The following is a 15,285-nucleotide window of genomic DNA, read 5'->3' on the forward strand; positions in this document are numbered from 1 at the left end:
ATTTCTTGTTTACTAAGGCTGTATCCCCAAGCATATTTATCAGGAAGTTAGTCCTATTGCTTAATCACAGAGATTAACTTTAAGTAACAGTGCAATCATTTGCATGCTTACTCAGAAGTAAAGCCCATTGTTTCTAATGGAGCTTATTCCCAGGTAAGTATGCATAGGACTGCAGTCTAAGTATGTTTAGGATAGTTTAATGCATCTAGACCTTTTCTAAGATTGTTAAATATTACTGAACTCTGAAGAATACTACCATTCAAGTTTATAGGACCACCAAAGGGCCAAAATACATCATTTGTGGTGTATGGCCTAGCAGTGGGTTCAAGAAACCACATTCTCTGTTTACTGTGTACAATTATTTGTCTGTGATACCAGAAACCAGCATAACAGTTGAATCCTCTGTGTGTTTACCCAGAACTAAATCCTACTGTATTCAGTGGTGCTCTGCTTACTGCCCAGTAAGGCTGCAATCTTTGCAATACACACACTGGGAGAAAGCTCCATTAAACTATTAGTGGGATTGATTGAAGAGTAAACATGTATTGGATCTCGGTGCACGTGTGCACAGGATTGCAGCTGCGCAGTCCAGTCCTATGCATGTTTACTCGGACGAAACTCACCCTGAACTCAGCGGCGCTTACTCCCAGCTAAAGGTGCGCAGGATTGCAACCCTAGACCTGTTGCGCCAAGAGGATCCGCGCAGCTGTGCCGAGTGACTCTCGTTTGGGAAGAGGGCTGCTTAGTTAGCGCGGCCGCCCAGGGCCCGCCCAGCGGGGTACTTAAGGAACTTCCGCGAAGAGTCGGGCCTGGGGCGCGCATTATGGCTACCTTGGTGGATGAAGCCATGGAAAGCTACGTGTATCCTTCCTACAACCCTTATTCCTACCGTTACCAGCCGCCCAAAGGCAAAAGAGGGCCGGGTCCTTGGCGGCAGCGGGGCGGCTACTTCTCCGGTTATGGCGAGACAGCGGCTGCGGCGGCCGCGGCCGCGGAATACTTCGACAACTATCAGCGGGAGCAGCTAAAAGCCATCCTGTCGCAGGTGAACCCCAACCTGATGCCGCGCTTGCGGAAAGCCAACACCAAGGAGGTGGGCGTGCAGGTCAACCCGCGCCGAGACGCCTCGGTGCAGTGCTCGCTCGGGCCGCGGCCGCTGCTGCTGCGCCGTCGAGCGGCCGGCGCCGAGCAGGAGCAAGGCAGCTCGGTTAGCGGCAGCGTCCGTGCGGTGCGCTTCCCCAGGACCCTGGCCGTCTATTCGCCGGTGGCCTCGCGTCGCCTCACCACCTTCCTCGAGGAGCCCGAGCCTCAGGAGCCGCTGGCCCAGCAGCAGGCAACCGACGAAGAAGCGGGCGCTGCTGTCCGCGCCACCTGGGAGAAACCCGAGGAGAGCCGCGCAGAGGAGCAGCAGCAGCGGCGGCCGCCCCTGAAGGACGAGAGCGAGGAGTCGTGCGCGGCGCCCGAAGGCGGGAAAGAGCTGCCCGCCAAACCTCAGGAACAGGCGCCGCCAGAGGAGAAGCGGGAAGCTGACAGCGAGTTCCAGGCCGCTGGGAAATCCGCGGCGCAACAGCAGCCTCAGGAGGACTCCGGGCAGAATAAGGTCCGCGTGCGTTTCCAGGTGGGTCCCTTAGCGGGGGCTGTGCAAGGCCGCGGAGAGGGCCATCCCTTCTTCCCCCCCCCTCCCTCTCCCCATCCTCAGTTCTTGAGATGGCTTCCTGCCTGCCTTGTAAGTAGAGGTGGGTTATATGTCTAGTCTGCCCTTTAGTAAAACTCCCTCTCAGGGTGGCATTGGGGGGGGGGGGGAAATAGTACACACGTGCACACACGCGCGTGCGCGTATAATACAGTAAAGTAAACCCAAAATAACAGCAGACCCAACTTGACATAAAAGTTCAGCCAAGTGTGTAAAACTTAATCAGCCTGACTGCTTCCGACTTGTTGAAGCCCCTTCTCTTCTAGGGCACAGTGTGCTGGGTTAGACCAGTCATTCCTAGACGAAGCAAGCATTGTTTTCCTGAATTAAAACTGGATGCATATTTTGCTCTTGCACCCAGAAACTTGGGTTCTAAAGTGCATAAGCTCTAAACCAGTGGTTCCCAAAGTGGGCGGTACTGCCCCCTTGGGGGCGGTGGGATTGCATAGGGGGGCGTTAAGAGGCAAAGGGGCAGGAGGGGGGCGCTCGAGGTGGTCTTTTCCATACCTGGAGTTTTGGTTACAGAAGGAAATTTCTGATCGCTATCCTGCACTATGGAGAGTGGTTCAGAAGCTCCTGGTTGCATTTCCAACATCATATCTGGTGGAATGTGGTTTTAGTGTGGTCTGCCTACTTCTCTCCAAGCAAAGAAATTGACTCCAGGTTACTAAACATGGTGATTTAAGACTCATATTAAGTGACTTTAAACCAGACATTGGGAAAATGGTATCACTTCATCAAGCCCACACATCACATAAAGAATGAATAGTGAGGTACTCTACCCTAGTTACTAAATGCGATATCTAATATTCTTGCTAAATGACTATCAGACTTCGAAAAGATGATATCACTGGATCACGTTCATCAATTATGTTTAATTGAATAAACTAAAAAAATTAATTGGATTTTGAATAAATATTCAATTAATTGTTACCGTTTTGAATTTTATTGTTATTACCTTCCTTAGTGGGTTGTTGAAAACCGCTATTCTGAATAATGATTTTTATAGGGTAGGGTAGGGGGCACTGGGCAGGAGTTTGTGGAACCAAGGGGGCGGTGACCTGAAAAAGTTTGGGAACCACTGCTCTAAACTATAAGTTAGGTCAGCCTACTCCCATCTGGTGCCCCTCCCAGATGTGTTGGACTACAAATCCCATCAATGCACGTCCTGGCTGTGGTGATGAGAGTTGTATTCCAACACATATAGAGAATGCTACGTTGGGGTAGGCTGGGGTAGCGGCTGTATGTATCTCATATCTGAGGGCGGAAACTGTGAGCTTGAGGGCTACTTAACCCTTTCCCCTCTGGCTCAGAATAAAAGTCAAAAATAAAAAAGATGTATGAGGCTGAATGTAATGTGTGGTTTAGCATTCAAAGCAAGAACTAGACGTGCTTGGAGGAAGCCACCCTATATTTTGGCATGACTTGCAGATTTCAGTGTGATGCTTTATTGCTTGGAGGCAATGGATTTGTTCAGAGCTATAATGGGGATATCCTAGAATTTGGTGTAATTGGATGATTAAGCATCTGATTCAAAGAGGCAGGGGAAATATTTGACCAGAAGGAGGGCTGATTATTGTAGATCCTCTTGTGTTTTTCTTAAGAGCCATTTGGGTTTTGTAGCTTGTTGGCTTAGCTAACCTCTAAACTGTTTTTCATTATGTGGTGTGCAAGTGTCTGTACGCACGTGTAATAAGAAGCACAGCAGCCAGTTAATAAAATAATCCCTTCATAATTCTAAGTGGTTGGTTCCTGAGCTCAAAGCATATTTGTTTACAGGTAAAATGGACCAGATGGGTTTTGGAGAATTGTAGGGTTGGAAGATGCCCTCAAAACCACTTAGTCCATTCTCTCTGTCCCAAAGCACAAGCAATGTCCCAAAATATAGCTGTATCCCCACCACTCCTCTACTATGGATTGGCCCCTCAATATCCTGAGCATATGGGGGTCAAACGGTGAACTGAAATGCTTCATGACAGTCACTTGTTTTCAGCCTCAGTATCCTGCCTTTTTATGGTAACAAACAAGGCGTGAAAAATAGTTAATCAAAACAGTACAAAATACATTAAAAACAACAACAACCCAAAGAATGACAATTGCACAAGACTGATGTTATTAAAAATCAGCATTTCCCAAATCCTGCTGAAATAGAGCAGCCTTTACTGCTTGCATTCTAGGGGGTGGCAATGGAGGCAAGCAGACTTCTCTAGGGATGCTGTGCTAGCTTTCTAGGCACCTGGACAGTCAAAGCCCTGTAGCTCTTGTGTCCCCCTGCTGTGCCTCTAGTGGGGAGCAGAGTCACAGAGGCGGATCATAGAACTTAAGCAAGTTTGTGTGGAAGGTGATACACTGGCCCTTGGCCATGTTGAACTTTAACCAGCGCTTAGAATTGAAACCAGAATTGGTTATCCATGTAGATGGTACAGAATTAGAGTAATTATTATTTATTATTTATTTCATGTATACCTCACCTTTTTTCCTGCAAGGAATCCGAGGCGGCATACATAATCCTCCTCCTCTCCATTTTATCCTCACAACAACCACCACCCTGTGAGCTAGGGTTGGCTGAGAGTCTATGACTGGCTGAGAGTCACCCAGTCGGTTTCCATGGGCGAGTGGGGACTACAACCCAGATCTCTCAACTCCCACTTAAGCCATTATACCACACTGGCTCTAGTCAGAATCCTGGCAGTTGTATTACATACAAATTAAAGGTGATTCAGATAGCTCCATGTAAAGTTAATTACAATATTTAATCTGGAGATGAGTAGGCCATGAATGACTGAGACCAGGTCTGGCTGAATTGATACAAGGAGAATGTTTGGTTTGTCAGACTGCATTGTTATGAGGCTGACTACTGTGGAAAAGGTGGCTGCTCAAGCGTGTAACAGCCCCCCACCCCACCCCACCCCACCCCTGGTGAGCTTTCTGATGAAAGAATAGCCTGCCTGAAGAAAACTTTTCTTGAGGTGGAAGTTGGTTGGCTAGTTCTAGTGCAGATTATAATGGGCAGATACTGGATGGGGATATAAGTGACCTCTTGAGGGGAAACATTCTTTGGACTGGGCTTTAAAGTGCCCATCATTTTGGAGCTTGGCTGGTACCTGCCTGTAGGGAAGCTGCTGCCACTTGCTCTGTGCTTCAGAATGCAGGCGCTGCTTACAACAGGCTGTTCCCTTAATGTTTGTGCTCTCTAGTTCCTAGAGCAGAAGTATGGCTATTACCACTGCAAGGACTGCAATATCCGTTGGGAAAGTGCCTATGTATGGTGTGTGCAGGGCACAAACAAGGTAGGTATTGTGCTGTGGGTGGAGGAGAGGGGTGTTCTAGTACTTTGGTAAGGTGTTGCCTTCGTTCTCTCTCCCCCTCCACAGGTTTACTTTAGGCAGTTCTGTCGAACTTGCCAGAAATCCTACAATCCCTACCGTGTGGAGGATATTACCTGCCAAGTAAGCAATGACTCTTAGGAGGCCGTGTAAGGCAGAGGTGGGCATCAGGTAGATTGGAATCTATTGGTAGATCTCTGGAAGATCTGCAAGGGTTTTTGACTCCCAATTATTTAACAGCAATAACATAGACTCCAAAAATGAAAGAAGCTTGTGTGGGAGTGGGGTGTGTGTGGAAAGGGCTATGAGCTCAGTTATGATACTGAAAATAAATTCTTGGTTTGAGCCATGTGCTCAGAGGCACCTTGTTCCCTAATTCTACGGTGTATATCCCACTATTTTACATCTGACTCCAGTTGTTAGACGCTTGTGCTTCTAGTAAACCAATGACAACACAGAAAATCCAAAACAGATTATGGAACCCTGAACTGTGCTCTCCCTGATCTAAGGCAAACCTACTGTTTGGCTCCAGCATATTCTTGCTTTCCTGCTTGTGTATGGATATGCCATGCCACAATACAGGATACATCTCTGCTCCCTAAAATACAAAGAGTCTGTCTGTATTGAATCAAGGTGTAGTATCCCACTTGGTTGACCCTTGCCAAGCTGATACCAAATTTGAGACATGATCCTAATTGTACTGAGAGGATCTATCAGCAATTATCTAAAGCCCTAAGTAAAAATATTTATAATTGCACACACTCTCTCTCTTAATTACACATGCATATTCTCTAGTTGAATAGGCACCTAATTAGAGCTATTTCCGTGTAAGAAAAATTCTCAGCTTTTGTACTAATAGTACCAAAGATTGCTTAATGGGAATTAATTTATTCCTTAGCTTTGATTACACCATGTTGGCAGCAGTCAGGATGGGTAAATTGAGAGGATGGGGGAAAGCAACTGTTTAAAAGAATTTCATTTTGCATTTGTGATCTGATCATGATTTGGAGAGATCCCTTAAAACCAGTTTGATGGCTTGGGAAACTGTGGTGTGAGAAACCAGGATATTTTCACTAAAGCTGGATGAATGAGCAAAAAAGAGCTGAAGCTTATTCCCGGTCCGTTTAACCATGGTTTATCAGACCAAGATTATGTCTGAGCTGGATCACTGTGTATATCTTAATGTACCCTTTTGATTAGTACATAATTAGTCACTTTGTAGGGATGTTCAGGTTTAACTTAGGCCTGATGTACACATGAAGCAGAATGAGGTGGTAGAATAAACTCCCATTTCAGATGGGGAATATTGTTTTGGAATGCTTTCCCATGTAATTAAGTACAGTCTGAAGTGGTGCAGTCCATTTTGTCTCCTCATTCTGCTGCTTCTGTAGACCAGGGGTTAGGTTCAAGACACACTTATTTCCTCCCCACCTTCATGGGAAAGTCTTAAACATGGAATTGTGGTTAACCCTACTATCTATTTTGAAAGATGTAAATTGCTCTTCTATACTTACAGGGGTTACAATCTAGACCCTTCCAGTAAATGAAGGCAATGCTTGATTTTGTTTCAACAAACAAATTGTAGTAAATCAGTCTGCAGCAAAACGTGTTAACGTACAGAATCTGTGCCCCCCCACCGGCCCTACATTCACCCCTGAAGTGTTGGTATCTGTTGAATTTATACACCAATGCATATGGTCATTTACAGTTTCTGTGATTGCTTTTGTGTGTCAATTTCAGAGCTGCAAGCAGACAAGGTGCACATGTCCTGTGAAACTGCGCCACGTAGATCCCAAGAGACCCCATCGTCAGGATCTGTGTGGAAGATGCAAAGGCAAACGTCTCTCTTGTGATAGTACATTTAGTTTCAAATACATTATTTGAAAAAGATGATAGTGAAAGAATCTCCAGTATAAAATTGCAAGTAGCAGAGATCTTGTTTGGAAGTAGCAGGCTGCAGCAATGGAAAGCCTGCCAATAAAGCTGTGGTAAAGCAATTGCAAGTCATAATGCAACCTAATTTCTACCTCATTTGTTGTAATTGTATTAAGGGGGAGGGAATCTGCTTGGCATATGGTGACAAATCTAGATTTTATTTGGGTATGGAATAAATACTTGAAAAGCAAGTTCAGTAATCTAAATTATTTTATACTGGGGGAAAAGTTAGGCCTATTTAAAACTACACAGTCCAACTAGGTGGGATGGATAATGTGTGGGCAGTCTTCTTGCTTATTAACCTCTTGCTATGGAAAATTACCTATAAACTAATGCACCCTAAGTGATCCAAAACTGAGAAATCCAACTGTACACTAAAGTTTCACTGTAACAATTGCCTGTGCAGGCAGGCAAAGTTGCAGGAGATAGGTTCCTTTTGTGAAAATATTAGGCTTAAGTTAATCACATAACTGCTATGGAAAGGGGAAAACACACACACATTGTCTAGTGCTAGAAGCTGTATAGCAGAGCTGTACTGTGATTTAGATGTATCCAGTTGTAGTGTATACTTGAATGTATTGAATAAAAACAGACAATTATCCAGGTTCTAAGTTGTATGCATAACTGGATATTGGTAGATTTAGTGGGTACACTGTTTCAAAAGCATGGTTATTTAAAGGAATAATTTTGTAGGTGAGTGGTAGGATAAGTCAAATGGCTGGCCATCATCCAAAATTTTGAGATGTTCATTTTTTTTTGTCCTGAGCCAAGATGGTGAATGTCATGTATCTAAATATACTTGACACATTTTTTGAATAAATGTCTCTGTGTACATATAAATAAAGTGATCGTGGTCATTCATCATGACTTGTACCCACTTCATTTAAATTAACTTCTTCCTCTGTCTAGGATTATATACAGTAAGTGTTAAACCTAAGTAGTCCATTTCAAGTATTTGAAATTCATCATATAATTACTATGGTAATCCTTACTACCCATCCTTAGCTACTCAATGCCCTCTGAGGAAATAATGGCTTGCCAAAGGCCATTTATGTGTCTTCTCAAAAGTAAGTCCCATTGATTTTAGTTGGACTTACTCTCAGGTAAGTGAGCATAGGATTTCGGTGTTAATGAGTTTGTGATGGAGGTGGGAATTGAAATGGCTTCTGGTACAGCTTTATGGGTATTACGCTGTATCAGAGTTTAAGTGTAAGCATATTGCCTGAGGAAATAATAATAAAAAGGTTAAATTCAGTGGTTAGTAAGGTGAGGCTTCAGTGCTTGACAAACCTGTGCTCTCCTGTATGGTAAGAATAATTAACTACATAAAATAAACTAGTATGCTTCATTCACATGTCTTGCAGGAGTTTTGGGGTGGGGAAAGTACATAAGTCCAGGAACAAGGAACTGATTCTATAGTCTTCCAAGTACTAATCTACACTTAACAACCAAGACCAGTTTAAGAACAGCTAGGCGAACTTGCTGCATAAGGGAGTCTTGCTAAAATGGCCATCCAGCAACCATGCCACTCTACTTCACTAGATCTAGGTCCAGTTTGGAGGTAATGGGAAATGAAAACCATTAGGTTTAGTAATGTGGCCAATTACAGTATTATGCGACTCCTTGAAAATCTTAACTTTGACCCATCTTAATGTCAAAATAATTCCCAAGTCTTCTATAAAACAATTGTATCTGAACCAGATCACTATATAGATGTAGCAAAGCATCAAACCATGGTTTTGGATTGCAACAATGTGCCTTAGTAAGTCTTGGCCTTGCATGTTCCCCCCTTTCCAAGTATGAGAAGTTTTAAAGCTTCAGTTTGCAGTTTCCCATGCACATTCGACAGGAAGCTGCAGTTGGTTGAAACCAGAAGCTTTGAAATTCCTAGGATGGGGGAGCATATGAGCCTGAGGCTCACCAGAGCATTTTCAAATGGAAACCATGGTTTGCTATTGCATCTAAACTAAGCTGCTACAGATATGTAGTGTAATTGTTTTATGGGAGGCTAGGGGATTGTTTTTGTAGTTGACAGTTAAAAAGTATGATTTCTAAGGAGTCCAATAATAGATAGTAGGTAACCACATTATTGGAACAGGATCCTTTGCTGCAGTAATTTTAAATAGTATCCAGTATTGTGTCTTGAACGTCAAACTTGTTTTGCTTTCTAGTAACTGCAGCTTTAACTGAGGAACTTCTAAAGTTTCAAATACTAGTATCTTGAAATGTTTTAGTGAATGCTTCCTTCTGGGTTAGACCTGACATGGGTAGATAATAGGTTGTAGCATTAACCAGGCACAGTTTTGTTTTTTGTATTTGACTGCCTATTCCTTTGAATCTATGTGTTGCCCAAGCCTGCCTTTCTCCCCTTTATGGTACTGAAACCATCTCTTTTGTAGTATTCACTGTAAGCCATGGCCTGCCTACTTCTGCCTTTTTTTTAAAAAAAAAATATTGTCAATTTTAAACAAAACAAAAACCATAAATGAAAATATGCCTTTTATCATTGTAACTCAGTGTCTTATTAGTCTTGTCCTCTCTAATTGTTGCCCCCCAAATATTTTGGGCTTTAATTCTCATTAGCCCAACCAGCATGGCCAGTGAACAGGAGTGCTGTGAGTTGTAGTCCAAAGCATTTGGAGGCCATCAGGTGAGGGAAGGCTGGATTAATTTATCCCTATACTTGGCCCTGTCCAGGGTTCTATTGCTTCAGTAGCAGAAATCTACTCCAGTTATGGTAGTTGTCTGGATGCAAGTTTGCAGTACTTCAGCTCCTTTTAAAAAGTGCATCTCCATTCTGTATCTCCCATAACTAGTGGAGGTGTTCCTGGACTTAATCTTTTCAGTTTAGGATTACTTTTGCAACTGTTCTATGCTAACCTGTTCCCATTGTTTGAATTGTGTTGCCATGATAGTTGGGTAGGGGGCATTATAGCTATCCCTAAGCGGTAGGTGGTGTTTGTTTTTTGGTTTTTTAAAAACCTATTTAACCTGTTTGTGTCCAGCTGTTACCTGGCTCATTACTTCCTGGAGTAATTGGTAAATTGACTTGCAGTCAGGGCTGTAGCTTGAGGGGCAAATTCTCACTTAAACATTTTCGGTGTGGGGGGGAATCAGGGGAAATAACTAGTTGCTGTGCTATAGGATGGCTGGAGAAGTTTGTAGTAGGGAAATGTAGGACAGAAAATTCCATAGAACTACAATAGCAGTAACTAACAGAGGAGGTTGGGAATGGGTGGAAGCAATTAAAATTCCATTTAGAGCATGAGCCATGTGTCACCCAGCATACCATATTTGTATTGAGAAAGGCCCATAGGTTACTAGTGTGCCCAACCTGGCTTCCTAGTTAATTAGGTTTTGGTGCACATGTGTTTATCTAGAAGCCAGTGAGAGCATTTAGGTAGTTTGCTCTTCTCTCCACCTGCCTTTCCATCTCAGCTAGAGTGGGAGTGGAGCATATTGTGAAGGTGCCTCAAAGTATCTGCCATAGATTTATAATTCACAATATTGCTCTTTTGTCAAATGTATTTAAAAACAAACAAAACCCTGATTCCTGAAGGAACAACTGAGTCTCCCCACCCCCAAAGTTATGGAGCCAAGTGATGACTTTTGATGCAGCTGGACAGACTTGAATGCCTGAACAGGGCTATAGTGCCTAGGGAAAGTGTGCAGGAAAGCCTAAGCAGCTGCCCTATAGCTCTCCTCCATGGTGGTGTTACACCTAAAGCAGTGGACAACATGTGGCCTGCCATGAATGCTCCCAATTCCTCCCCATACATACTGACACCTGTGTTACATAGTGCATGAGTGGAGTCATCCCTGCATGCCTTTTCCAGCATGATCATGGAGAAGAGGGTGAGGGTGATCAGGAAGAGGTGGAGAGAATGCGTGTTTGTAGGTGTGCATGTGCAGCCCTTGCTGCTTGTCACTTGTGGCTATGCAAATTGCCCACCCATGCCCCAAAGGCTGCTGTAGTACCCTCTGAGGGAATAAGTTTCCAGAGGGGATTTACCCAAGGACTGATAGGCCAGAACTATATATTCTCTCAACCACTAAGAGTTAGTGGAGGCTGAAACCTTGCCCCTGGTGAACTATTCTGATGTGACACAAACAAGGCCTTTGACTTGTTTGATCTTGATGCCCGACCTAGCTCAAAACTGAGAGGTCTCCAAATGTCCAACTTATGCTAGGCCTTTTCCTGCAGATGTACAGGCTTAGGAAAAAAGGGAAGCAGAAGATGAAAAACAGGAGTCTGTTTGAAGAATCTAATGAAAGATAAGAGCTGAGGATCAGAAGGCACTGCCCCCCAGCTCTGAAAGAGCTATTCCCACAAGGAACCTCTGAGCGTGAGGGTGACTGGATAGGGAGCCTCTGTCTCTACACCCCACAAGTGTTCAGGGCTGTAATTTGAAGCTTTAAGAGTGCTAATATTGAGTCAAACCAATCCCCCACCTCCTGAATCCTCCTGAGAAAATACACAAAGTAGCAGATAGGAGTTTTTATTTTACCAATCCCGCCCCAAAACAAAAATACACAAAAAATGAGGCTGATAAAAGATGTAGAAAGTATAGTACACTACTAAAAACTACACATACCCTTGTAAAATCTTATTAAATAATTAAGAACACCATCTACAGTACCAGAAAGCCTTCAAAATAATTAAATTTTATCAGGGTCAAAAAATACAGTGATTATGAATGTGCCATGTCTAGTTAACAAAGTTTTGAAAAGTAACAGAACTCAGCAGTCCAATGGTATGCACAGTGCCTTCAGTTAATGCATTTCAGCATAATTACACATCTTGTGGGGTCCATCTCCCCAAGGAAAGAAAGGCCATGCTAAGAGATTCATGTCTACATTCTACACTCTGGCATTTCAGAGCCCAGGTTTTTTGTTTTGTTTTAAATCACAGTGGGTAGGAGAGATGCAAAAAATAATAATTACAGGCCATTTGATTCTTAATAACAGGAATCATGGAATTACATTCATACATTTTGCTTCTATAAAAATGTTTTGGTTTCAATAGAATCCAGTTAATTTTGTGCTACAGACTTTGACATGGAGTTCTAAAGTATATTGTAGAGTTTGGTCACCCCCTTCTACAGTCCCAAATTACTTTGCTTTAAACATGAGTTATAAAGATACATGTGAATTTACATCTTCTCTTGAACTCTGTAGAATACACAGATGTATTCTATTAACAGCCAGTATAACTGCCACCACCCTATTAGCTTTATACACTATTCTCATGTAACAGTGCATTGCACAATTGTACAAGAAAAATACTGGACTTTACACTATACAATTTCTAGAATATATACAGAATAAAATAAGTTAACTTTTCTAATGAGTTGCTGAGGGGCAATATATATCTTCAATATACATCTTAAAGTCTCTGCAGGCAGCTACTTTTTGGTTAGTCGTTATCAATATTTGTAATAAGCACTGATCAGAGAACTGAGCAGCATTCCAAACAAGTTAGAGATATATTATTTCTTTTTGAAAACTGGACAATTCCAGTTTAAAATATTATTAAATGCCATAACATTTACAGACTAGAAGTTAGAGCTAAAAATATATCCCCAAAAATAATCTTGCAGTGCTTTTTTAGGCATGCTCAGACCTTATCAAACATCCATACCTTCAAAATGCAATTGTCAGATAACCATTCATTCATTCCTACTTTCACACATAATTCACCATTAAAGACAAAAGTAAAGTAAATAGTAAATACAACATTGATAAATCAATGGGTTTTGCAGTCCTTCCTACGCCAGGATGACAGCAAGTTCCTCATGACATTGCCAACTGTATAAATTGGGCATTATCTGATGATTATTTACTGCTTGAAAGCCAAAAAGCCTCACAGGTCTTCAGCCAAAACAACCAACCTTGATTTTAGCCTCATTATACCTGCTATAAATTGTCTCTGCATGAAGAGGCCATTATTGCAACAATTCTTACATTTCTGCTTTTGAAGAAAATAATGCATTTGTAGGCATTGCTTTTAGCCCTTTTCCTCTAATCCAATTTTGTAAATGGTTATTAAAAAGGTGTTCATACTGCCCATATAGCTACTGTGTAAGAAAACATTACGATGACAACTCCATGAATTTTCAAGACTGTTGCTCCTGAATTACATAGCTTGTTCCCAGAAAAATTCTTTGCTGATCATCATAGGTATGGTTTCTGCCAGAGAGAGCAAGTTTCAACAGATATGAAAGGTGCTTGATAATATTGAGACCACTTCAGTTCTTCTCTGCTGTACAGTGATTCAAAGTCCAGTGCTCAAACTTCTCACAGCTGTATGCTTTGCAAGAAGATTATAAGACTGCACCATGCGCAGCGACTCTCGGATTTCTAAATTTAGTTCCATTAGTTTTGAGCTGGCTTCTGACATATCTTGTTTTGACCCAACTACTGCAAAACTGCCAGTCTGACCCAGGGTCTGATGACGGAAATATATGTGCAGGAGTGTTTGTACTGGATCATCTTCAGAATTGCCAAATATATCATTGGGCCAAATACACCTGGGAACACAGAAATTATATATTTAATGTTTGTCTCTGAACAACATCCCCCAGGGTGATCATTTTTTACATTTTCAATGATGTAGGTTAAAACATTCTAAGTTGAACAGTGTAAGCAGTCACAGTACCTCTACAGCAGGGATACGGAACATGTGGCCCTCCAAATGATGTTGGACTGCAACTCCCATCATCCCTCATGTTTACTTAATTATACTGTATTTTATAAAACTAGAAACATCTTATTATTACATGTATTGTAAGCCACTGCATAAAGGACCTCTAATTTTTATCCATTTCAAACTGAAGATGTTTGCAAATCTTGTGCCCCACTGTACCTGAAAGCTTTGACCTGTGCTATAGCAGACATAAATTCTTTATTCCTCAAGGTTTCAATAAGAGTGTGAATGGCAGTCTCAGTGCTGGCCTGAGAAGCTTCTGGGATTTCCATTTCTTCAATACCACTGTCAGAAGCTGACTCTGCTTCCTTCAGAAAGGCTTCTAGCTGTGCAAGTTCCTCTGACATGTTTATTACCTAAAACAAAATAAGATGAACTGATGTTTTTGTACTAAATGAAATCTCTTCAGTCAATTTAAGCATTAAAGACAGAGTTCTTTCTCTTTACGATCTGTTTAAGAGGACACTAGAGACGAGGTTATTACAATCACTATTCAAATACTCATGAATAAAGTACCATGAGTGATCACAATGAATACTTTGAATTTTTGATGTACATACATCTGGATGTTTGACAGCAATAAAACCATAATGGGTGGGGGGGCAAAGAAAGTACACTGCAAATTGACTGTGTACCATTAAAATACACTAGAAGGCAGAGTACAAATGCTCATAATGGATATCCATGTTTTTTGTGAATGTATTTAACCCTATAAGTCAGATTTTTTTATCCACTTTATGTGATATCTTACAACAAAACCAAACTTCCAATTTCAAGCTGTATACTTCTAACAAAGCAACTAGTACAAACATAATGGTGTTTTCTTTACCTCTGCCTCTTTTTTAACTATATCTACTTGGCTGATAAGTTTGCAATAGGCTTGGAAGAGAAGTAGTAACTGGAAATGCAACTTATATAGCCTCCGACACAACTCTAATTCCTGTAAATGAAAAACAAAGTAATTAACTTACATGCCGAGTGTAGTAATAAAGTACATCACACGCAGTTTGACTAGTGCAGAATTTGCAATATAAAAATAGTTATTTGCTTACTGAAGAGAAGGAAATGTTAAAGTTTACAGGCTAATGTAAGGAGCTGATAAAAGGAAGATGAAAGCTGTAGTCAAGTCTAGAATTATAATTAAAAATGAAAAGTGGTACTGCCCCTGCAGATTATATATAAGCTTTACCTTTTAAGAAGGGCAACTGTGTTTCCAACAAAGAAAAGAGAAAGGGTTCCTTATGACATTTTAGAAATGCCGTGATCTAGCAGGGAAGAAATTCCTTCTATTCCTTTTGGTGATGTCAGTTTTAATTCTAGACCACGTATCAGAAGATAGCATTTGCATACAAGCATGTTGTTTCTTCCCAGTTAAAAACATTTATGAAAATACGTGTTCTTTTTTGTTATACTGCAGTGAGACAACTTAAATAGCAATGCATTCCTAAACAGAATTATTACTTTTCTGCATATTTTCACATAGAAATGTATCAGAGATGGTTGTTAATATTGTTTTAGAGTAAAGAAGCAGAGCAAATGGTAATGGAATCACTTACTATTAACTACAGGATTCTATCATCTAAAGGAGGCTGACAATTCAGGGGTTAGGACTATACATAAGTGAA

At 41.6% G+C, this 15,285-nt stretch overlaps 3 protein-coding genes across 7 annotated transcripts in view; 2 read left to right on the forward strand and 1 right to left on the reverse strand.

Annotated features, from left to right (window-relative positions):
• OCIAD1 (OCIA domain containing 1) overlaps positions 1–15,285 on the forward strand; it is a 236,243-nt gene that overhangs the window by 25,351 nt on the left and 195,607 nt on the right. The gene's annotated exons all lie outside the window — the stretch shown is intronic.
• On the forward strand, positions 795–7,040 carry ZAR1 (zygote arrest 1). The gene is made up of 5 exons (XM_063135533.1): positions 795–1,360; positions 1,478–1,618; positions 4,891–4,983; positions 5,068–5,142; positions 6,760–7,040. Exons 1-5 carry the CDS (start codon positions 824–826, stop codon positions 6,901–6,903), a joined length of 990 nt encoding a protein of 329 aa, XP_062991603.1. The 5' UTR covers positions 795–823; the 3' UTR covers positions 6,904–7,040.
• The window catches only part of FRYL (FRY like transcription coactivator), a 161,276-nt gene continuing 157,428 nt past the window's right edge, over positions 11,438–15,285 (reverse strand). For all 5 annotated transcript variants that reach the window (XM_063135768.1, XM_063135766.1, XM_063135769.1 and 2 more), the window contains 3 exons: positions 14,490–14,600; positions 13,820–14,016; positions 11,438–13,484 (listed from right to left, as the gene is read on the reverse strand). In XM_063135768.1, coding sequence (XP_062991838.1) covers positions 13,229–13,484; positions 13,820–14,016; positions 14,490–14,600 — 564 coding nt within the window. In that variant the 3' untranslated portion in view covers positions 11,438–13,228. The remainder of the gene's footprint in view (positions 13,485–13,819; positions 14,017–14,489; positions 14,601–15,285) is intronic.

This window comes from Elgaria multicarinata, chromosome 10 (assembly GCF_023053635.1).
Source record: "Elgaria multicarinata webbii isolate HBS135686 ecotype San Diego chromosome 10, rElgMul1.1.pri, whole genome shotgun sequence".
In the NCBI taxonomy this organism is placed as follows: domain Eukaryota; kingdom Metazoa; phylum Chordata; class Lepidosauria; order Squamata; family Anguidae; genus Elgaria; species Elgaria multicarinata.

Excerpts from the sequence above, each read along its gene's own strand:
- ZAR1 (XM_063135533.1), top strand. The coding sequence starts at position 824 with ATGGCTACCTTGGTGGATGAAGCCATGGAAAGCTACGTGTATCCTTCC. Across the intron at positions 4,984-5,067 it reads GTGTGCAGGGCACAAACAAG|GTTTACTTTAGGCAGTTCTG; the intron begins GTAGGTATTGTG and ends CCCCCTCCACAG. Across the intron at positions 5,143-6,759 it reads TGGAGGATATTACCTGCCAA|AGCTGCAAGCAGACAAGGTG; the intron begins GTAAGCAATGAC and ends TGTCAATTTCAG.